Below are 15,610 nucleotides of genomic sequence, written 5' to 3'. Positions count from 1 at the left end.
AGAGCAAATAGATACCACGGTGGGGACAAAAATGTGGGGAAAGAAATGCAGAGTGGGAATTTCTTGATGTTAACCAGTCCCTGGATCTAGTCCATTTCTGCCCTTTCTGGTTACATGGATCAACCAATTTCCTCCTCTCCCACCTGAGCTCATTTGAGTTAGGGTTTCTCTTTCTATACCCAAAGAGTCCCGGTTCATTCTGTAAGTCCCTTGTCACCCTGAGCCTTTTACTGGATCTGTGGCCGTGTCCAATGATATAACCTATGTGTCAGTCTGACTTAGTGTGTTCAGCCTGTTAAGGTAGTAGGATGGAAGGCGTGGTGGCTCACACCTGAAATCCCAGAACTTTGGGAGGCCAAGATGGGCATATCACGAGGTCAGGAGTTTGAGACCAGTCTGGCCAACATAGTGAAACCCCATCTCTACTAAAAATACAAACAATTAGCCAGGTGTGGTGGTATGCGCCTGTAATCTCAGCTACTTGGGAGGCTGAGTGTTAGATGTAGTAAACCCCAATTTTCTCTTCAAAGAATCAGTATGTCAGTATGTTCAGCTCTCTTATTCTTTAATTCTTCATTTTAAAGTTTCACTTCCTTGTAGTTTCAGTAAACAACCTTTTCCACCAGTTCTAATCAGTAGTTCACATCTTCTCCCCTGGTCCCCTGCTCCGTCCTGACTCATCCCTGTCACCTGCTCCGGTCACCTGCTTTGACCCCTGGCTACCTGCTCTGACCTGCCTGTAATGTCCTTCCTGCCAAACTACCCACCTTGCCACTCTGGCTCGTACCCCTGCTCCCTTTAAAATCAGCAATTGGAATTAGACTAGACTGTGCGATCTAATGCTGGACAATAGGGGAACGACACAGCAGTAGGGGCTACCTCCATCAGGAATAAGTGCCCCTTCCCCTCTGTCCAATTGTGCGCTCACCATTGTTCTATCTGTGATCTGCACCCTTCTATACAAGTAAACTGCCTTGCCAAGGAAATTTATATTCAAATACTACTTCTTTTGCAGCACTGAAAATTTTACTTATAACACAGAGGCAGGAGAATCGCTTGGACATGGGCAGCGGACGTTGCAGTGAGCCGAGATTGTGTCATTGTATTCCAGCCTGGGTGACAGTGTGAGACTCCATCTAAAAACAAACAAACAAACAAAACTAGGCCAGGCGCGGTGGCTCACACATGTAATCCCAACACTTTGGGAGGCCAAAGCCGACAGATCCCTTAAGGTCAGGAGTTCGAGCCCAGCCTGGCCAACATGGTAAAATCTCATCTCTACCAAAAATATAAAAAATTAGCCAGCCTTGGTGGCATGTGTCTGTAATCCCAGCTACTTGGGAGGTTGAGACAGGAGAATCACTTGAGCCCGGGAGGTAGAGGTTGCAGTGAGCCATGATCACACCACTGCACTCCAGCGTAGGAGACAGAGAAGAGACTCCATCTCAAAAAACAACAACAAAAAGTACTGTAAACTTAGCAGCTTAGAAACAGCAGAAATTTATTTCTCACAATTCTAGAGCCTGGGGAGTCCAGCATCAAGGCACTGGAAGATTCACTGTTTGATGAGCCCATTTTCTTGCCTTAATGCTGTGCCCTCACATGGTCAAAAGAGCAATGCCCTCTTTCAGAAGGGAACTAATCCCATCTGTGAGTGTCCACTTTCAAGACATAAACACTTTCCAAAGTCCCCACTTCCTAACACCTTCACCTTAGGGCTTAGGATTTCAATGCATTAATTCTGGAGGAATACAAATGTTCAGACCATAGCACCACCCATATTACGCATACAATAAATATGAGTTTCTACCTGATGCTAAGGTAGGGTACTTTGCCTGTTGTCCAATGGGGAGAATAATTTCTACTACATAAGGTTAATTGTAAGCGGAGGGCCTGTGGAACCTAAATGCCTGAATTCAAAGCCCAGCTCTCCCAACCACTAGCAGTGTGACTGTCAACAAGTTTCTTGCATTCTCTGTGCCTCAGTTATTCTATGAACACTGATGGTGATGATCGGACCTGACTGTGAAATGGAATTGATGCATATACAGTGCAGCATTGAAAAGGGTGCGTAACACACAGTGAGTGCTCAGTAACAGCGCGGCACTGAAAAGGATGTGGAACACACAGTGAGTGCTCAGTAACAGCGCGGCACTGAAAAGGGTGTGTAACACACAGTGAGTGCTCAGTAACAGTACGGCACTGAAAAGGATGTGTAACACACAGTGAGTGCTCAGTAACAGCGCGGCACTGAAAAGGATGTGTAACACACAGTGAGTGCTCAGTAACAGTACAGCACTGAAAAGGATGTGTAACACACAGTGAGTGCTCAGTAACAGCGCGGCACTGAAAAGGGTGTGTAACACACAGTGAGTGCTCAGTAACAGCGCAGCATTGAAAAGCATGTGGAACACACAGTGAGTGCTCAGTAACAGCGCAGCATTGAAAAGGATGTGGAACACACAGTGAGTGCTCAGTAACAGCGCAGCATTGAAAAGCATGTGGAACACACAGTGAGTGCTCAGTAACAGCGCAGTATTGAAAAGGATGTGGAACACACAGTGAGTGCTCAGTAACAGCGCAGCACTGAAAAGCATGTGTAACACACAGTGAGTGCTCAGTAACAGCGCAGCACTGAAAAGCATGTGGAACACACAGTGAGTGCTCAGTAACAGCGCGGCACTGAAAAGGATGTGGAACACACAGTGAGTGCTCAGTAACAGCGCGGCACTGAAAAGCATGTGTAACACACAGTGAGTGCTCAGTAACAGCGCGGCATTGAAAAGCATGTGGAACACACAGTGAGTGCTCAGTAACAGCGCAGCATTGAAAAGGATGTGGAACACACAGTGAGTGCTCAGTAACAGCGCGGCACTGAAAAGGATGTGGAACACACAGTGAGTGCTCAGTAACAGCGCGGCACTGAAAAGGATGTGGAACACACAGTGAGCGCTCAGTAACAGCGCGGCACTGAAAAGCATGTGTAACACACAGTGAGTGCTCAGTAACAGCGCGGCATTGAAAAGCATGTGGAACACACAGTGAGTGCTCAGTAACAGCGCGGCATTGAAAAGGATGTGTAACACACAGTGAGCGCTCAGTAACAGCGCGGCATTGAAAAGGATGTGTAACACACAGTGAGCGCTCAGTAACAGCGTGGCACTGAAAAGGGTGTGTAACACACAGTGAGCGCTCAGTAACAGCGCGGCACTGAAAAGGGTGTGTAACACACAGTGAGTGCTCAGTAACAGTACAACACTGAAAAGGATGTGTAACACACAGTGAGCGCTCAGTAACAGCGTGGCACTGAAAAGGGTGTGGAACACACAGTGAGTGCTCAGTAACAGTACGGCACTGAAAAGGATGCGGAACACACAGTGAGTGCTCAGTAACAGCGCGGCACTGAAAAGGATGTGGAACACACAGTGAGTGCTCAGTAACAGCGCGGCACTGAAAATGATGTGGAACACACAGTGAGTGCTCAGTAACAGTGCGGCACTGAAAAGGATGTGTAACACACAGTGAGTGCTCATTAAATACCAGGCCTTGCTATTAACTCCTCCCTTCTGGATTTGCCAAGAACATCATGGGAGAGCAATGAAATCACCAAGAAGTTTATAGACCATTACTGTAAGCCTTTAGGAAGATGATAATTTTCTGTATTTCATTTCCAATTTTAAACCAAGCACAACAAACAAGTTATTAACGACAACAAACACTTTCCATACAGAATTCTTTCACAAACTTGGTTGAATCCACATTGCTAAAAGGAAATCTTTCCTAGTGTCAGTCTTCAGAAGGAGGATTATTTCTTTGTCCTGTTCTCATTCCTGTTTTCTTTAAGTATGTCCTGAAATAATACATTTGCCATTAATTGTTTTAATAATCTGCTACATGGACGACATTTCATACGATATTGTAATCTTAACAGGTAGTAGGAAGCAAGACAGGTGAAATTAGTCACATGGTCTTTCCTTTTTTTTTTTTTTTTTAAGATGGAGTCTCACTCTGTCGCCCAGGCTGGAGTACAGTGGCACAATCTTGGCTTATTGCATCCTCCACTTCCTAGGTTCAAGCAGTTCTCCTGCCTCAGCCTCCCAAGTAGCTGGGATAACAGGCACGTGCCATGGCGCCCGGCTAACTTTTTGTTTTTTTAGTAGAGATGGGGTTTCACCAAGTTGACCAGGCTGGTCTCAAACTCCTGACCTCAAGTGATCCTCCCGCCTCAGTCTCCTAAAGTGCTGGGATTATAGGCATGAGCCACCATGCCTAGCCTGGTCTTTTCTTATTATTGGTTTTTAATGATGGGGTCGAAACTGAAATATTACCCTGAAGAGACTTTTTAAAAAAGATTTTAATTGGCCAGGCGCAGTGGCTTACGCCTGTAATTTCAGAACTTTGGACGGCCAACGCAGGGGGATCACGAGGTCAGGAGATGGAGACCATCCTGGCCAACAAGGTGAAACCCCGTATCTACCAAAAAGACAAAAATTAGCTGGGCATGGTGGTGTGTGCCTGTAGTCCCAGCTACCCAGGAGGCTGAGGCAGGAGAATCACTTGAACTGGGGAGAGAGAGGCTGCAGTAAGCCGAGGTCGTGCCACTGCACTCCAGCCTGGGCAACAGAGGGAGACTCTGTCTCAAAAAAAAAAAAATTATAATGAAGCTCTTGCATACTGAATCATCTTTTCCAGGGGCAACAAATGTTATGCTAATACTAGATCTTAAAATCTGTTTAAACCTTTTGTGTTTATTCTATACATGAACTGTGGACAATGTTTCCTTGCCAGAAAAGTAAATAAATCTGTTTGCATGCACACATGAGAGTGAAAGAAGGAAATGGGGAGAAAAGAGAGAGAGAAATGCCAAGCAAGAAGGATGAGGAGGAAGCAGACGGGAGGTGTGGAAAAAAAAAAAAAAACCCACGGGTTAATTATTTGTCCCTATCTTCTAGTCTTTAAAGTTTAGTTTATCATGTATATGGTGATTTTTAGAAACGTATAAACGTTTGCAGAACAAAAAGGAAAGATCTGGAAATTGAAATTGTTCCCTTCTCTGAGATTTCACAGAAATGTTGACAAATATGACTTACAAAACTGATATATAGGCCGGCTGTGGTGGCTCACACCTGCAATCCCAGAACTTTGGGAGGCTGAGGCGGTCGGATCACCTGAGGCCGAGTTTCAGACCATCCTGACCAACATGGAGAAACGCTGTCTCTACTAAAAATACAAAAAATTAGCCAGGCATGGTGGCACATGCCTATAATTCCAGCTACTCAGGAGGCTGAGGTGGGAGAATTGCTTGAACCCAGGAGGTGGAGGTTGCAGTGAGCCGAGATCACGCCATTGTACTCCAGCCTGGGTCACAAGAGCGAAACTCCATCTCAAAAACAACACAAGCAACTGAGATGTAGGGTTGACATTTGGCAGCAGTCTCGCTTCCCAAAGTGCAGGTTGTTCAAGGCAGGTGCCTGCTTGGCTGGCTAGGGCCAGTGTTCTACCAATCTCATTCTTGCTTAGGTGCCCACAGAGATCAGCACAGGTGAACAGGGACTTGTTATTACTCTTTCTGTGTTCCCAGAATGCAACACTGAATCTAACATACTGCAATTAATGCTTAGAGAATAAATAAGTAAATGAGCAAGGGGTGCTGAATGATTCCCCCTCCAATATGTCTGTGTCCTAATCCCAGAATCTGTGAATAGGACCTTACATTGTAAAAGAGTAAATACTATTTTATATGCTATAATACAGGATTAAGTTGAGGATCTTGAGAAGGGGAGCTTATCTGAGGTTATCTCAGTAGGCCCTAAAAGCAATCATGTGTTTCTTCATAAGATAGGAGCAGTGCGACCAGGCCTGGTGGCTCAACCCTGTAATTCCAGCACTTTGGGAGGCTGAGGCGGGTGGATCACAAGGTCAGTAGTTTGAGACAAGCCTGGCCATTTTGGTAAAAATCTGTCTGTACTAAAATTACAATAATTAGTCGGGAGTGGTGGTGTGGGCATCTGTAGTCCCAGCTACTCAGGAGGCTGAGGCAGGAGAATCGCTAGAACCCAGGAGGTAGAGTTAGCAGTGAGCTGAGATCTCGCCACTGCACTCTAGCCTGGGCAACAGAGTGAGACTCCATCACACACACACACACACAAAACGATAGGAGCAGTGGGAGATTTTGATCAGAGAAGAGGAGAAGGTCATGTGACCATAGAGGCAAAGACTGGAGTGATGTGGCCTTAAAGGAAGCCAAGGATTGCAGGCAGCCGTGGAGAGCTGGAAGAGGCAAGGAATGATTCTCCCCTGGAGCCTCTGGAAGAAGCATGGCCCTGCTGATACCATCATGTTGGACTTCTGGCCTCCAGCACTGTGAAAGAATAAATTTCTGTTGTTTTAAACCGCGAAGTTTCTGGGGAAGTGATACTTATTAAGCACCTGCCTCTATGTGTCTGCCACTATTTACATCATCTCATGTCACACTGAGAATAACTCCTATGAGTTAGGCATGGCTGCATCATCTGTGTGGTTAAATTCAAAAGTTGCAAGATAGCTACAAAACCACAAGAAATTAAAATAATCCTTGACGATGCTGGCTGTTTCTTATTATGTTTTTCCTGCTGAGTTGGGTGAAGATGCTTGCTTTCTTTGAACACTGGCTAAACTAGCTGGTTGTTGGCTTGCATTTAGCAGAGCCTTGCTATGCAAAGTGACTTTATCTTGTTTTAAAGAGGTGTAATTCTTCCTCAGCAAGACAAAAGGCTCAGGCTGTAAAAAGCTTGAGGGAGTTGAGTGAAATCCAGATGTCTTCCTCTTACACCAGGGCTCAGCTCCTTCAGAGGGGAAGCGGGAAGAAATGACCTGTGAACTGTCATTTTTTACCTACTCTCCAGCATAAAGTAAACTCCAAGTAAGCGTTAACTATTCCTTAACTGTGATTCAGCCTGAAATGTTTTCAAACAGGTGGGGGATTAGTTGTATTTGCCATGTATGTGGAAGCGAGGCATGAGAATAGGGCCTGGAGGCAGGGAACTTAAGGACTTTCTAGAACCAAGTCAAATGGAAACCCATCAGCTACGACAGGAAATAACCTCTCCATGTACTTAAGGCAAACACCGCCGAAATGACTGTGTAACTTTACTTCATCCTCTACATTTACACAGGGTGCACACCAAATAACCTATGGAAACCTCTAGAGGATATTTAAACTGCAGGTAATTCTGTAAGGGGGCCCTTGAGCCCCTAGGCTTGGGCCCGATTCCACCCTGTGGAGTGTACTTTCATTTTCAGTAAATCTCTGCTTGTGTTGCTTCATTCTTTCCTTGCTTTGTTTGTTTTGACCAATTCTTTGTTCGAGGTGCCAAGAACCTGGACACCTTCAACTGGTAACGGAAGTCAGCATTTTGCAAAATACACTGTATTCCAGCATTCTCATTTGCTAGCTGTGACTTTGGGCCAGATACCTAGCATTTCTGTGCCTCAGTTTCACATTTGTTAAACGGAAATATTGACAGCACCTAACTCAGAGGGTGGCTATGAGGATTCAATAGAAGGATTCAATAGATTAAATTAGTTATTAATGGCTAACCGCACGGAACAGTTTCAGTGCATATAAAGAACCACCAAAACTCAGGATTCTGCCTTGGATTTCTTTCTCATTGCTTGATTTGTGTATATATATTTATATTATTAATGAATGCTTTAACTGATTCTTTCACCTGTGGAAAAGTATGTTCGACACGTACATGGGAAAAACAATAAGGAATGCAAAGGAGGAGAAAATTCCAGATGAACACAGAAAGGAGCTTCTTAAGACAGACAGTAGGTTCTCTAAGGGATCCCTGGTGACAATTATTAAAGCAGCTCATCTGGAGGCTGACGGTGTAATCGGTGGCCTGCCATAGGAGACGCTCCTTATTTGCCAAGACAGGCAGTGAACCGGCTGACAGTCTGATTAAGCTATTAGGATATTATCACAGTCACTCTACTTCTTCTTTATTAGCAGACTGAAGTAGCGCATGTTCCAGAACAAGAAAAAGCTGTAACTATGCTCAGGTCTCAGTTTCCTTGCTGGTAAATGGGGTTCATTAATATGTCCTTTCCAGAGCTTTTTCAAGAACTCCATGAGAGAACAAATTAAACAGCATTTGGCCCAATGGCCTGGTACACGTAAAGGCACACCATGTCCACATCCTCTATTACCTAAGGAAGAGAAACCCTTAAACCCAAGCATTTAAGAATTATATAATGATTTCCTGGCCGGGAGTGGTGGCTCATGGCTGTAATCCCAGCACCCTGGGAGGCTGAGGTGGGTGGATCACACGAGGTCGGGAGTTCAAGACCAGCCTTACCAACATGGAGAAACCCCATCTCTACTGAAAATATAAAATTAACTGGGTGTGGTGGTGCACAGCTGTAATCCCAGCTACTCGGGAGGCTGAGGCAGGAGAATCACTTGAACCCAGGAGGCTGAGTCAGGAGAATCGCTTGAACCCAGGAGTCGAGATTGTGCCATTGCACTCCAGCCTGGGCAACAAGAGCAAGCAAGACTCCATTTCAAAAAGTAAATAAATAAGAACTACATAATGCTTTACTAACGGTGAGAAATTCTATGAGCTGGGAGAAGATATAGAAGGATAAAGGAACATTGAGCTGGAAAGTCCATTACCATAGGTATCTAGGGGAATATATCCTAGTTATTTAAATGACTCAGTAATAGTTACAAAAATATAACTAATGATTATCATGGGCTTGATAGGTCCCAGGCGCTGATTCTAAGGGTCTCACATTTATGAACTTGCCAATCCTCTTCCCAAAATGATGAACTGGCCACTTCTTGATTTTGTGTTAACATAGCACTTTCTTAATGTGGTGGTGCCTGGTAGATTTATATATTAATCTGATGATTCACTCATGCACTTGTTCATGTCACAGTGTTCCTGGGCTGCAGCAAAGGATGGTGAACTGACTCCGTGGTTGCCTCACTGGTGCTGACTACTCCTCTCTGAGTCTTAAAAAAGTGCTCTGAGTCAGACACGGGATTTAAGCTGGAATCTTCACGTAGCTTGTGAATCGAGTTCACACACATGCCTACCTGAAGCATGTTGGCGGCCCTGGCAATGTGCCCTATTTTGTTATCTGCTGAAAAACAATTGGTATGTGTGTGAAAGTTCTGTTTTGATCCTGTGTTAGTCTGTCAAGGTTACCATCACTAAGCACTACAGACGAGGTGGCTTAAACAACAGAACTTTCTTTCTTTGCAGTTCTCAAGGCTGAAGTCCCAAGATCAAGGTGCTAGAAGGCTGCTTTCTCCCACGCCCTCTTTCCTTGGTTTGCACATGGTCGTCTCTTCCCAGTGTCCTCATGTGGTCCCCTCTGTGTGCCTGTCTGCTTCCTAATCTCCTCTTGTCATATTGGATTAGGACTCGTTCCAATAACCTCATTTGACCTTCATAAAGTTATGACCTCTTTCAAGGCCCTATCTTCAATTACAGTCACATTCTGGGCTACCGGGGGTTAGGACTTCCATGTGTGGGTTTTCTGGAGTGAGAGAGACACGATTCCGTTCGTAGATGTTAAATGAGAATCACTAAATTATTGAAGTCTAGGCTTTAAAAGCACATTTACATTTAAGGAAATTAAAGCCCAGAGAAGTTAAGTCACTGCCTGAGCTCACATCCTTAGATACGGTGACGCGTAACTCACTTCATACCTTCTTTCCTTTACCCCTTCCTTTATCAACAGAAGAGTTGCAAGAGCAGCCTGTCCTTCCCCCTCCCGTTACGCCTGTGTGTCTTTGGTCATTTATTTAATTTTTTGAGCCTCAGTTTTCCTACATTTGAGATAGGAAAAATCATGACATCGAAGTGTTGTTGAGGATCAAAACAAGTGATGCTAGCCAGGCACAGTGGCTCATGCCTGTAACCCCAGCACTTTGGAAGGCCGAGGCAGGCAGATCATCTGAGGTCAGGGGTTCAAGACCAGCCTGACCAACATGGTGAAACCCCTCTACTAAAAAAAATACAAAAATTAGCCAGGTGTGGTGGTACATGCCTGTCATTCTGGCTACTCAGAGGCTGAGGCAGGAGAATCACTTGAACCTGGGAGGAGGAGGTTGCAGTGAGCTGAGATTGTGCCACTGCACTCCAGCCTGGGCGACAGAGTGGGACTCTTGTCTCAAAAAAAAAAAAAAAATGCAGATAGACTAGGCCTGGCATATACACTTTTTAGTAAAAATTTCCCCTTTCTTGTGGATTGATTTATAAGTTATTCACAAATATTTTACTTGATTCATTCTTTCTTCCCCACCGGCAGATGGGTACTGAGAACAGGCATGCTCAACATAGCCCAAACACTGTGTCTGAGTTCACATTTATTCTGGGGACACAAATCCATAGATAGATAAGGAATTCCGACAGACATCAGAAAAGTCTGTAGTGGGCAGTTCAGTGCTGAGGAGGAAAAGGAATCTGACATTGGTATATGCTCCCCTGAAGGCTTCCTGGGAGGCAGAGTTTAGATGTGTCTTATAGAATGAGTTTCTTTAACAGGCAAAGCAGGGGATGAGGTTCATGAAATGGTCAGAACTGGCCACTGGCCTGGTGGGCCAAAGTGTATGACATGTGCAGCTGTTCGTGGAAGGGGAGGGGAGGTCAGCCTACATCCCCCTCCTCCAGGGCAACATCTCCCAAACTCTTCCTTTATTTCTTGCACTTAGCCTGGAACAGGAAGGCAGTTAAGTTATACCCACCTCATCTCCTCTGAGTCCTGTACCAAGGGCAAACTGCTGATTCCTCTCCAGGAAGCGGATTTTTACATTGTAGACTTTGTTCCCATTAAACACCACCAAAACATAGGGCTCTTCCTTGGATTTCGTGGAACAATCTCGGACCAAGAAAGTACCATCCTGAAGCAGAAAAAGTACCAGTCATCTTTTCAGGCATGTCAGCATTCTGCCCTTGTAATGGTGGCCACAATGATGTTTGCATGCATGAGATTCCCAGATGATTTAGTTTTCGGTAAACCACAATTCAGTAAGTTTTTACCGAGTGTCTGCATGTCTAAGGGTTCTTGTCATTTTCTGAGATGTGTAGCAGTTGGATCTTGACACTCTCTTCTTGAAAATCTTTCATCAAGACTAGGGGGTGGTGGCTCATGCCTGTAATGCCAGCACTTTGGAAGGCCAAGGCAGGTGGATCACCTGAGGTCAGGAGTTTGAGACCAGCCTGGCCAACACAGAAAACTCCCATCTCTATTAAAAATACAAAAATTAGCAGGGCGTGGTAGTGGGCTCCTGTTATCCCAGCTACTCAGGAGGCTGAGGCAGGAGGATCACTTGAACCCAGGAGGCAGAGATTGCAGTGAGCCGAGATTGCGCCACTGCACTTTAGCCTAGGGGACAGAGTGGGACTCTGGTTAAAAAAAAAAGAAAATAAGAAAATATTTTATTATCTCCTACTGACCTGGGCATAGTGCCCATGAACTTAGCATGACCAACCTATCTCGCAGTTTGATCTCTCATTGCTCCTGCAGCCTCCTGCTCCTGGCTCCTGGCTCCACCCAAGCCACCATTTCCCAAAGGCACCATCTGATTTGGGGCTCCCAGATTTTACATGATGTATTAGTCTGTTTTCACATTGCTATAGAGAAATATCTGAGACTGGATAATTTATAAAGGAAAGAGGTTTAATTGACTCACAGTTCCATATGGCTGGGAAGGCCTCAGGAAACATAATCACGTAGAAGGCAAAGGGGAAGCAAAATGGACCTTCTCACATGGGAGGAGGAGAGTAGAGTGAGGAGTGAAGAGAGAAGAGCCCCTTATAAAACCATTAGATCTCATGAGAACTCACTCACTAGAACAGCATGGGGAAAACTGCCCCCATGATCCAGTCAACCCCACCAGGTCTCTCCCTAGACACATGGCCATTATGGGGATCACAATTCAAGATGAGATTTGTGTAGGATCACAAACCATGCCAACATGTGCTACTTTTTCTGCATGGAAAATCCCTTCTCCTGGCCCCTTCTTATTATATTCATCTCCGATGTTCACATGTTTCCTCTTCTGCCTGAGGCTTGGGTATTATTCTAGAGACAGTGAGTGCCATTGCGGGCTTCGAGCAGAAGAAGTTTTACCTAATAAACTGGACTTCTGTGTGGAAAGATGTCTATGCAAGATTAGGGTTCCTGAAAGAGACGTGAGGCTTCTAAGTCATGGATATGAAACTGAGTGGAGAGATCCTGTATGGGAGGAGGTATTGTAGCCTAAGTTGAGGTGAAGGCAAGTACAGGGCAAAAAAGCAGAGACAGAAAAGACCTGGAACTATCTGAAAGATGAAGGAAGACCAGGAGATTTAGAGTGACAGAAGTCAAGATGTGGAGATTCATAGTTTCCAAAAGCAGGTCAACAGTGTCAAATGGTCCAGGAGCTGAGAACAGGATATCGATTAGAAATAATTTTTACACTCCAGGGAATAATTCAGAATGATACTAAGATCTTGTTGTAAAAGAGTGAGAAATGGAGCAGTTCTCCTGAACATAAACACACCTACCAGGCTTAGTTTTGTGGTTACATTGTGTCATTTATATGATGAAAAACACTGAAAAATCTGTAAGTGTAATTGTGTGTATTGTATAGAGGATTATACATGATCTATGAAGAATAAATAGAAGCCAGGTGAGATGGCTCATGCTTGTAATCCCAGCACTTTGGAAGGCTGAGGTGGGTGCATCACTCGAGGTCAAGAGTTTGAGACCAGGATGGCCAAGATGGTGAAACTTCATCTCTACTAAAAATGCAAAAGTTAGCCAGGCATGGTGGCATATGCCTGTAATCCCAGCTACTCTAAAGGCTGAGGCAGGAGAATCTCTTGAACCCAGGAGGCAGAGATTGCAGCAAGCCAAGATCACGCCACTGCATTCCAGCCTGGGCAACAGAGTGAGACCCTGTCTCAAAAAAAAAAAAAAAAGAATAGATATGATAGATATAGATAAAATATACAGTGATATATATCTATAATGAATTATAATTAGATTTTATAAAAGCTACATATAATTATATATTTCTTTAATGAATATAAATTTAGATATATAATGGTAATAATACTATGTAATGCAATATAACAATACTTTAAGTATACAAAATTATAAATAAGACTGTAACATTATAGTGATGTTATGATGATACTGGCAGCTTAAGGTGCATTGAGAATTGCCCTCAAGGTGTCAAGCACTTTACACACATTGTTTCATTTGCAGGTTCCTTTTTTTTTTTTTTTCTTTTTGAGATATAGTCTTGTTCTTTCGCCCAGACTAGAGTGCAATGGTTTGATCTCAGCTCACTGCAACCTCCATCTCCCAGGTTCAAGTGATTCTCCTGCTCAGCCTCCTGAATAGCTGGGACTACAGGTGCAAGCCACTACACCCAGCTAATTTTTGTATTTTCAGTAGAGAAGGGGTTTCGTCATGTTGGCCAGGCTGGTCTCAAACTCCCGACCTTGGGTGATCCACCCACCTCGGCCTCCCAAAGCGCTGGGATTATAGGCATGAACCACCACACCTGGTCCATTTATAGGTTCTTTACATAAACGTTGATGGAAGTATTTTAGTCTCATTTTACAGGTAAAGGAATAAAGGTCTAAAGGCTTAATTAAGTGAATCCCCTAAAGTGTCACAGTTACTAAATGGAATATTTCAAAACCAAACCAAATTCTTCCTCTTTAAATACACAAGCCTCGGAGTATATACAGTAGGACGGAGGAATTTTCTGGAACTTGTTCTGCCTAAAATGTTTAGTCATAAGTGAATCCTTAATGTTCAAGCACAGAGCACTGCCAAAGATCAGAAAGAGAGAGGAGGCCAAAACTCATGGCCAAGTTTTGGGTTTATCCTCTTAAACTTTGCAATGAATTTGTCAAAATAAATCTGAGTAATCCTGAAATTTAAATTAAATTATCTTTCATAAATGGGAAACACATTTTGACAGAACTGACTGAGACAAACAGAAAAGGAAAATATGAAGTCATTTAACTGAGATTTTATTTTCTTAATGTTTCTTGGGAAGAGGCAGAAAGAGGCCTACAGAAAGAGAGGAAGCGAGCATTTGCTGAGCGCCCAAATGCTGCCAGAAAAACATCAGGTAACATGAGTAGTGCTTTTCCAGCATAATCCATGCATGGGTTACTGGAAGCAGGTCTACTAAGAGTAGTTTTTCTGGAAAACAGGCTCTGTGAGTGCAGTAGTGCACCGAGCACTGATTAGCCGAGAAAGAGAGCCAGGGTTGGAATCTACCATCACCAGGTTCACCACTCTACCAAGGCATGGACAGATTCCCTGGAAGGAAAAAAGGAAGGTCCTCGAGGAGCTGCATCAGCCAACCACCCAGGCTTTCCACCTGGGCTGTGAAAAGAACTGTGAAAGCTACTACAGGCAGCTGGGATTTTGTGAAAAGCGCACTGATCTTGAACGCATGTCCTTCCGATGTATTTACTTTCTGACCAACACATTGGCTTAGCCTCAGTTTCCTCATCTAGGAAATGGAATGTTCCATTTATTCCATGTATATTCAAGATACTTTTTAGCAATGGTATCATTTCCTACTGCTGCTATAACAAACAAACATGAAATCAGTGGCATAAAACACAAATGTATTCTCTTACAGTTCTGGAAGTCAGAAGTCAAACATGAGTCTTGCTGAGCTAGAATCAATAGGGAAGGCTTTGTTTACATGACTTTTCCGGTTTCTAGAGGCGTGTGGCTCTCCTGTTCATCTGAGCTCGACTTTCATTATCACATCTCTCCTCTGACTCTGACACTCCTGCTTCCCTCTTACAAGGACCTTTGTGATGACGTTGAGACCACCAAGATAATGCTTGGTAACTTCCCCATCTCAAGATCCTTGCCTTCATCACATCTGCAAAGTCCCCTTTTCTAGGAAGGTGACATAGTCATAGGTTCTGGGGATTAGGATGTGAACATCTTTGGAGGGGGCATGCTTCTGTTTATCATTGCAACTTATATATATAATTTATTTAATTTTACAACATCAATTCTGGGAGTTAGGTTTTTTAAAATTTTATGAAAATTTATTGTAGGCCTATCATTTATTCACTAATTCATTCATTCATTCATTTTGGGTTACCTCCATCAACAATGACCATTGTACTGGTTAGCTGGGGATAGATTTCGATGTTGCAGCAGTCTGGAGACACTTTCTATAACTTCTAAGCAATCTCGTATAGTTCTCTGCACATAGTCCTTGTTTGAAAATTATTTGCTCTTTGGGATGAGGATTGTGGTAGTCATTTGACCTGAGTATAAATATTCCAGTTCTTTTCTCCTTTTGGCCACATCTGGTAAGTTCGCACTTCCATACCTTCTTTGAACTTAAGGTTGGTTATGTGACGTCCTTTGGTCAAAGATATGTAAGCAGAAGTAAAATATGTTACTTCTGAGGGATGTATTAAGAGCCAGAGTGTGGGCCAGATGCAGTGGCTCATACCTGTAATCCCAGCACTTTGGGTTGCTGAGGCAGGTGGATCACAAGGTCAGGAGTTCGAGACCAGCCTGGCCAAGATGGTGAAATCCTGTCTCTACTAAAAATACAAAAAATTAGCTG

The 15,610-nt window shown here is 43.9% G+C and overlaps 1 protein-coding gene across 1 annotated transcript in view; it reads right to left on the bottom strand.

Annotated features, from left to right (window-relative positions):
• Positions 1–15,610, bottom strand: part of CLNK (cytokine dependent hematopoietic cell linker) — a 213,940-nt gene that overhangs the window by 5,998 nt on the left and 192,332 nt on the right. Inside the window, exon 18 of the mRNA XM_054253475.2 lies at positions 10,742–10,897. Within this exon, the coding sequence (XP_054109450.1) occupies positions 10,742–10,897 (156 nt within the window). The remainder of the gene's footprint in view (positions 1–10,741; positions 10,898–15,610) is intronic.

Source organism: Callithrix jacchus, chromosome 3 (genome assembly GCF_049354715.1).
Source record: "Callithrix jacchus isolate 240 chromosome 3, calJac240_pri, whole genome shotgun sequence".
Lineage (NCBI taxonomy): Eukaryota > Metazoa > Chordata > Mammalia > Primates > Cebidae > Callithrix > Callithrix jacchus.
Note: the sequence above shows the minus strand (reverse complement) of the source record. Positions and strands in the feature narration are given on the sequence as shown.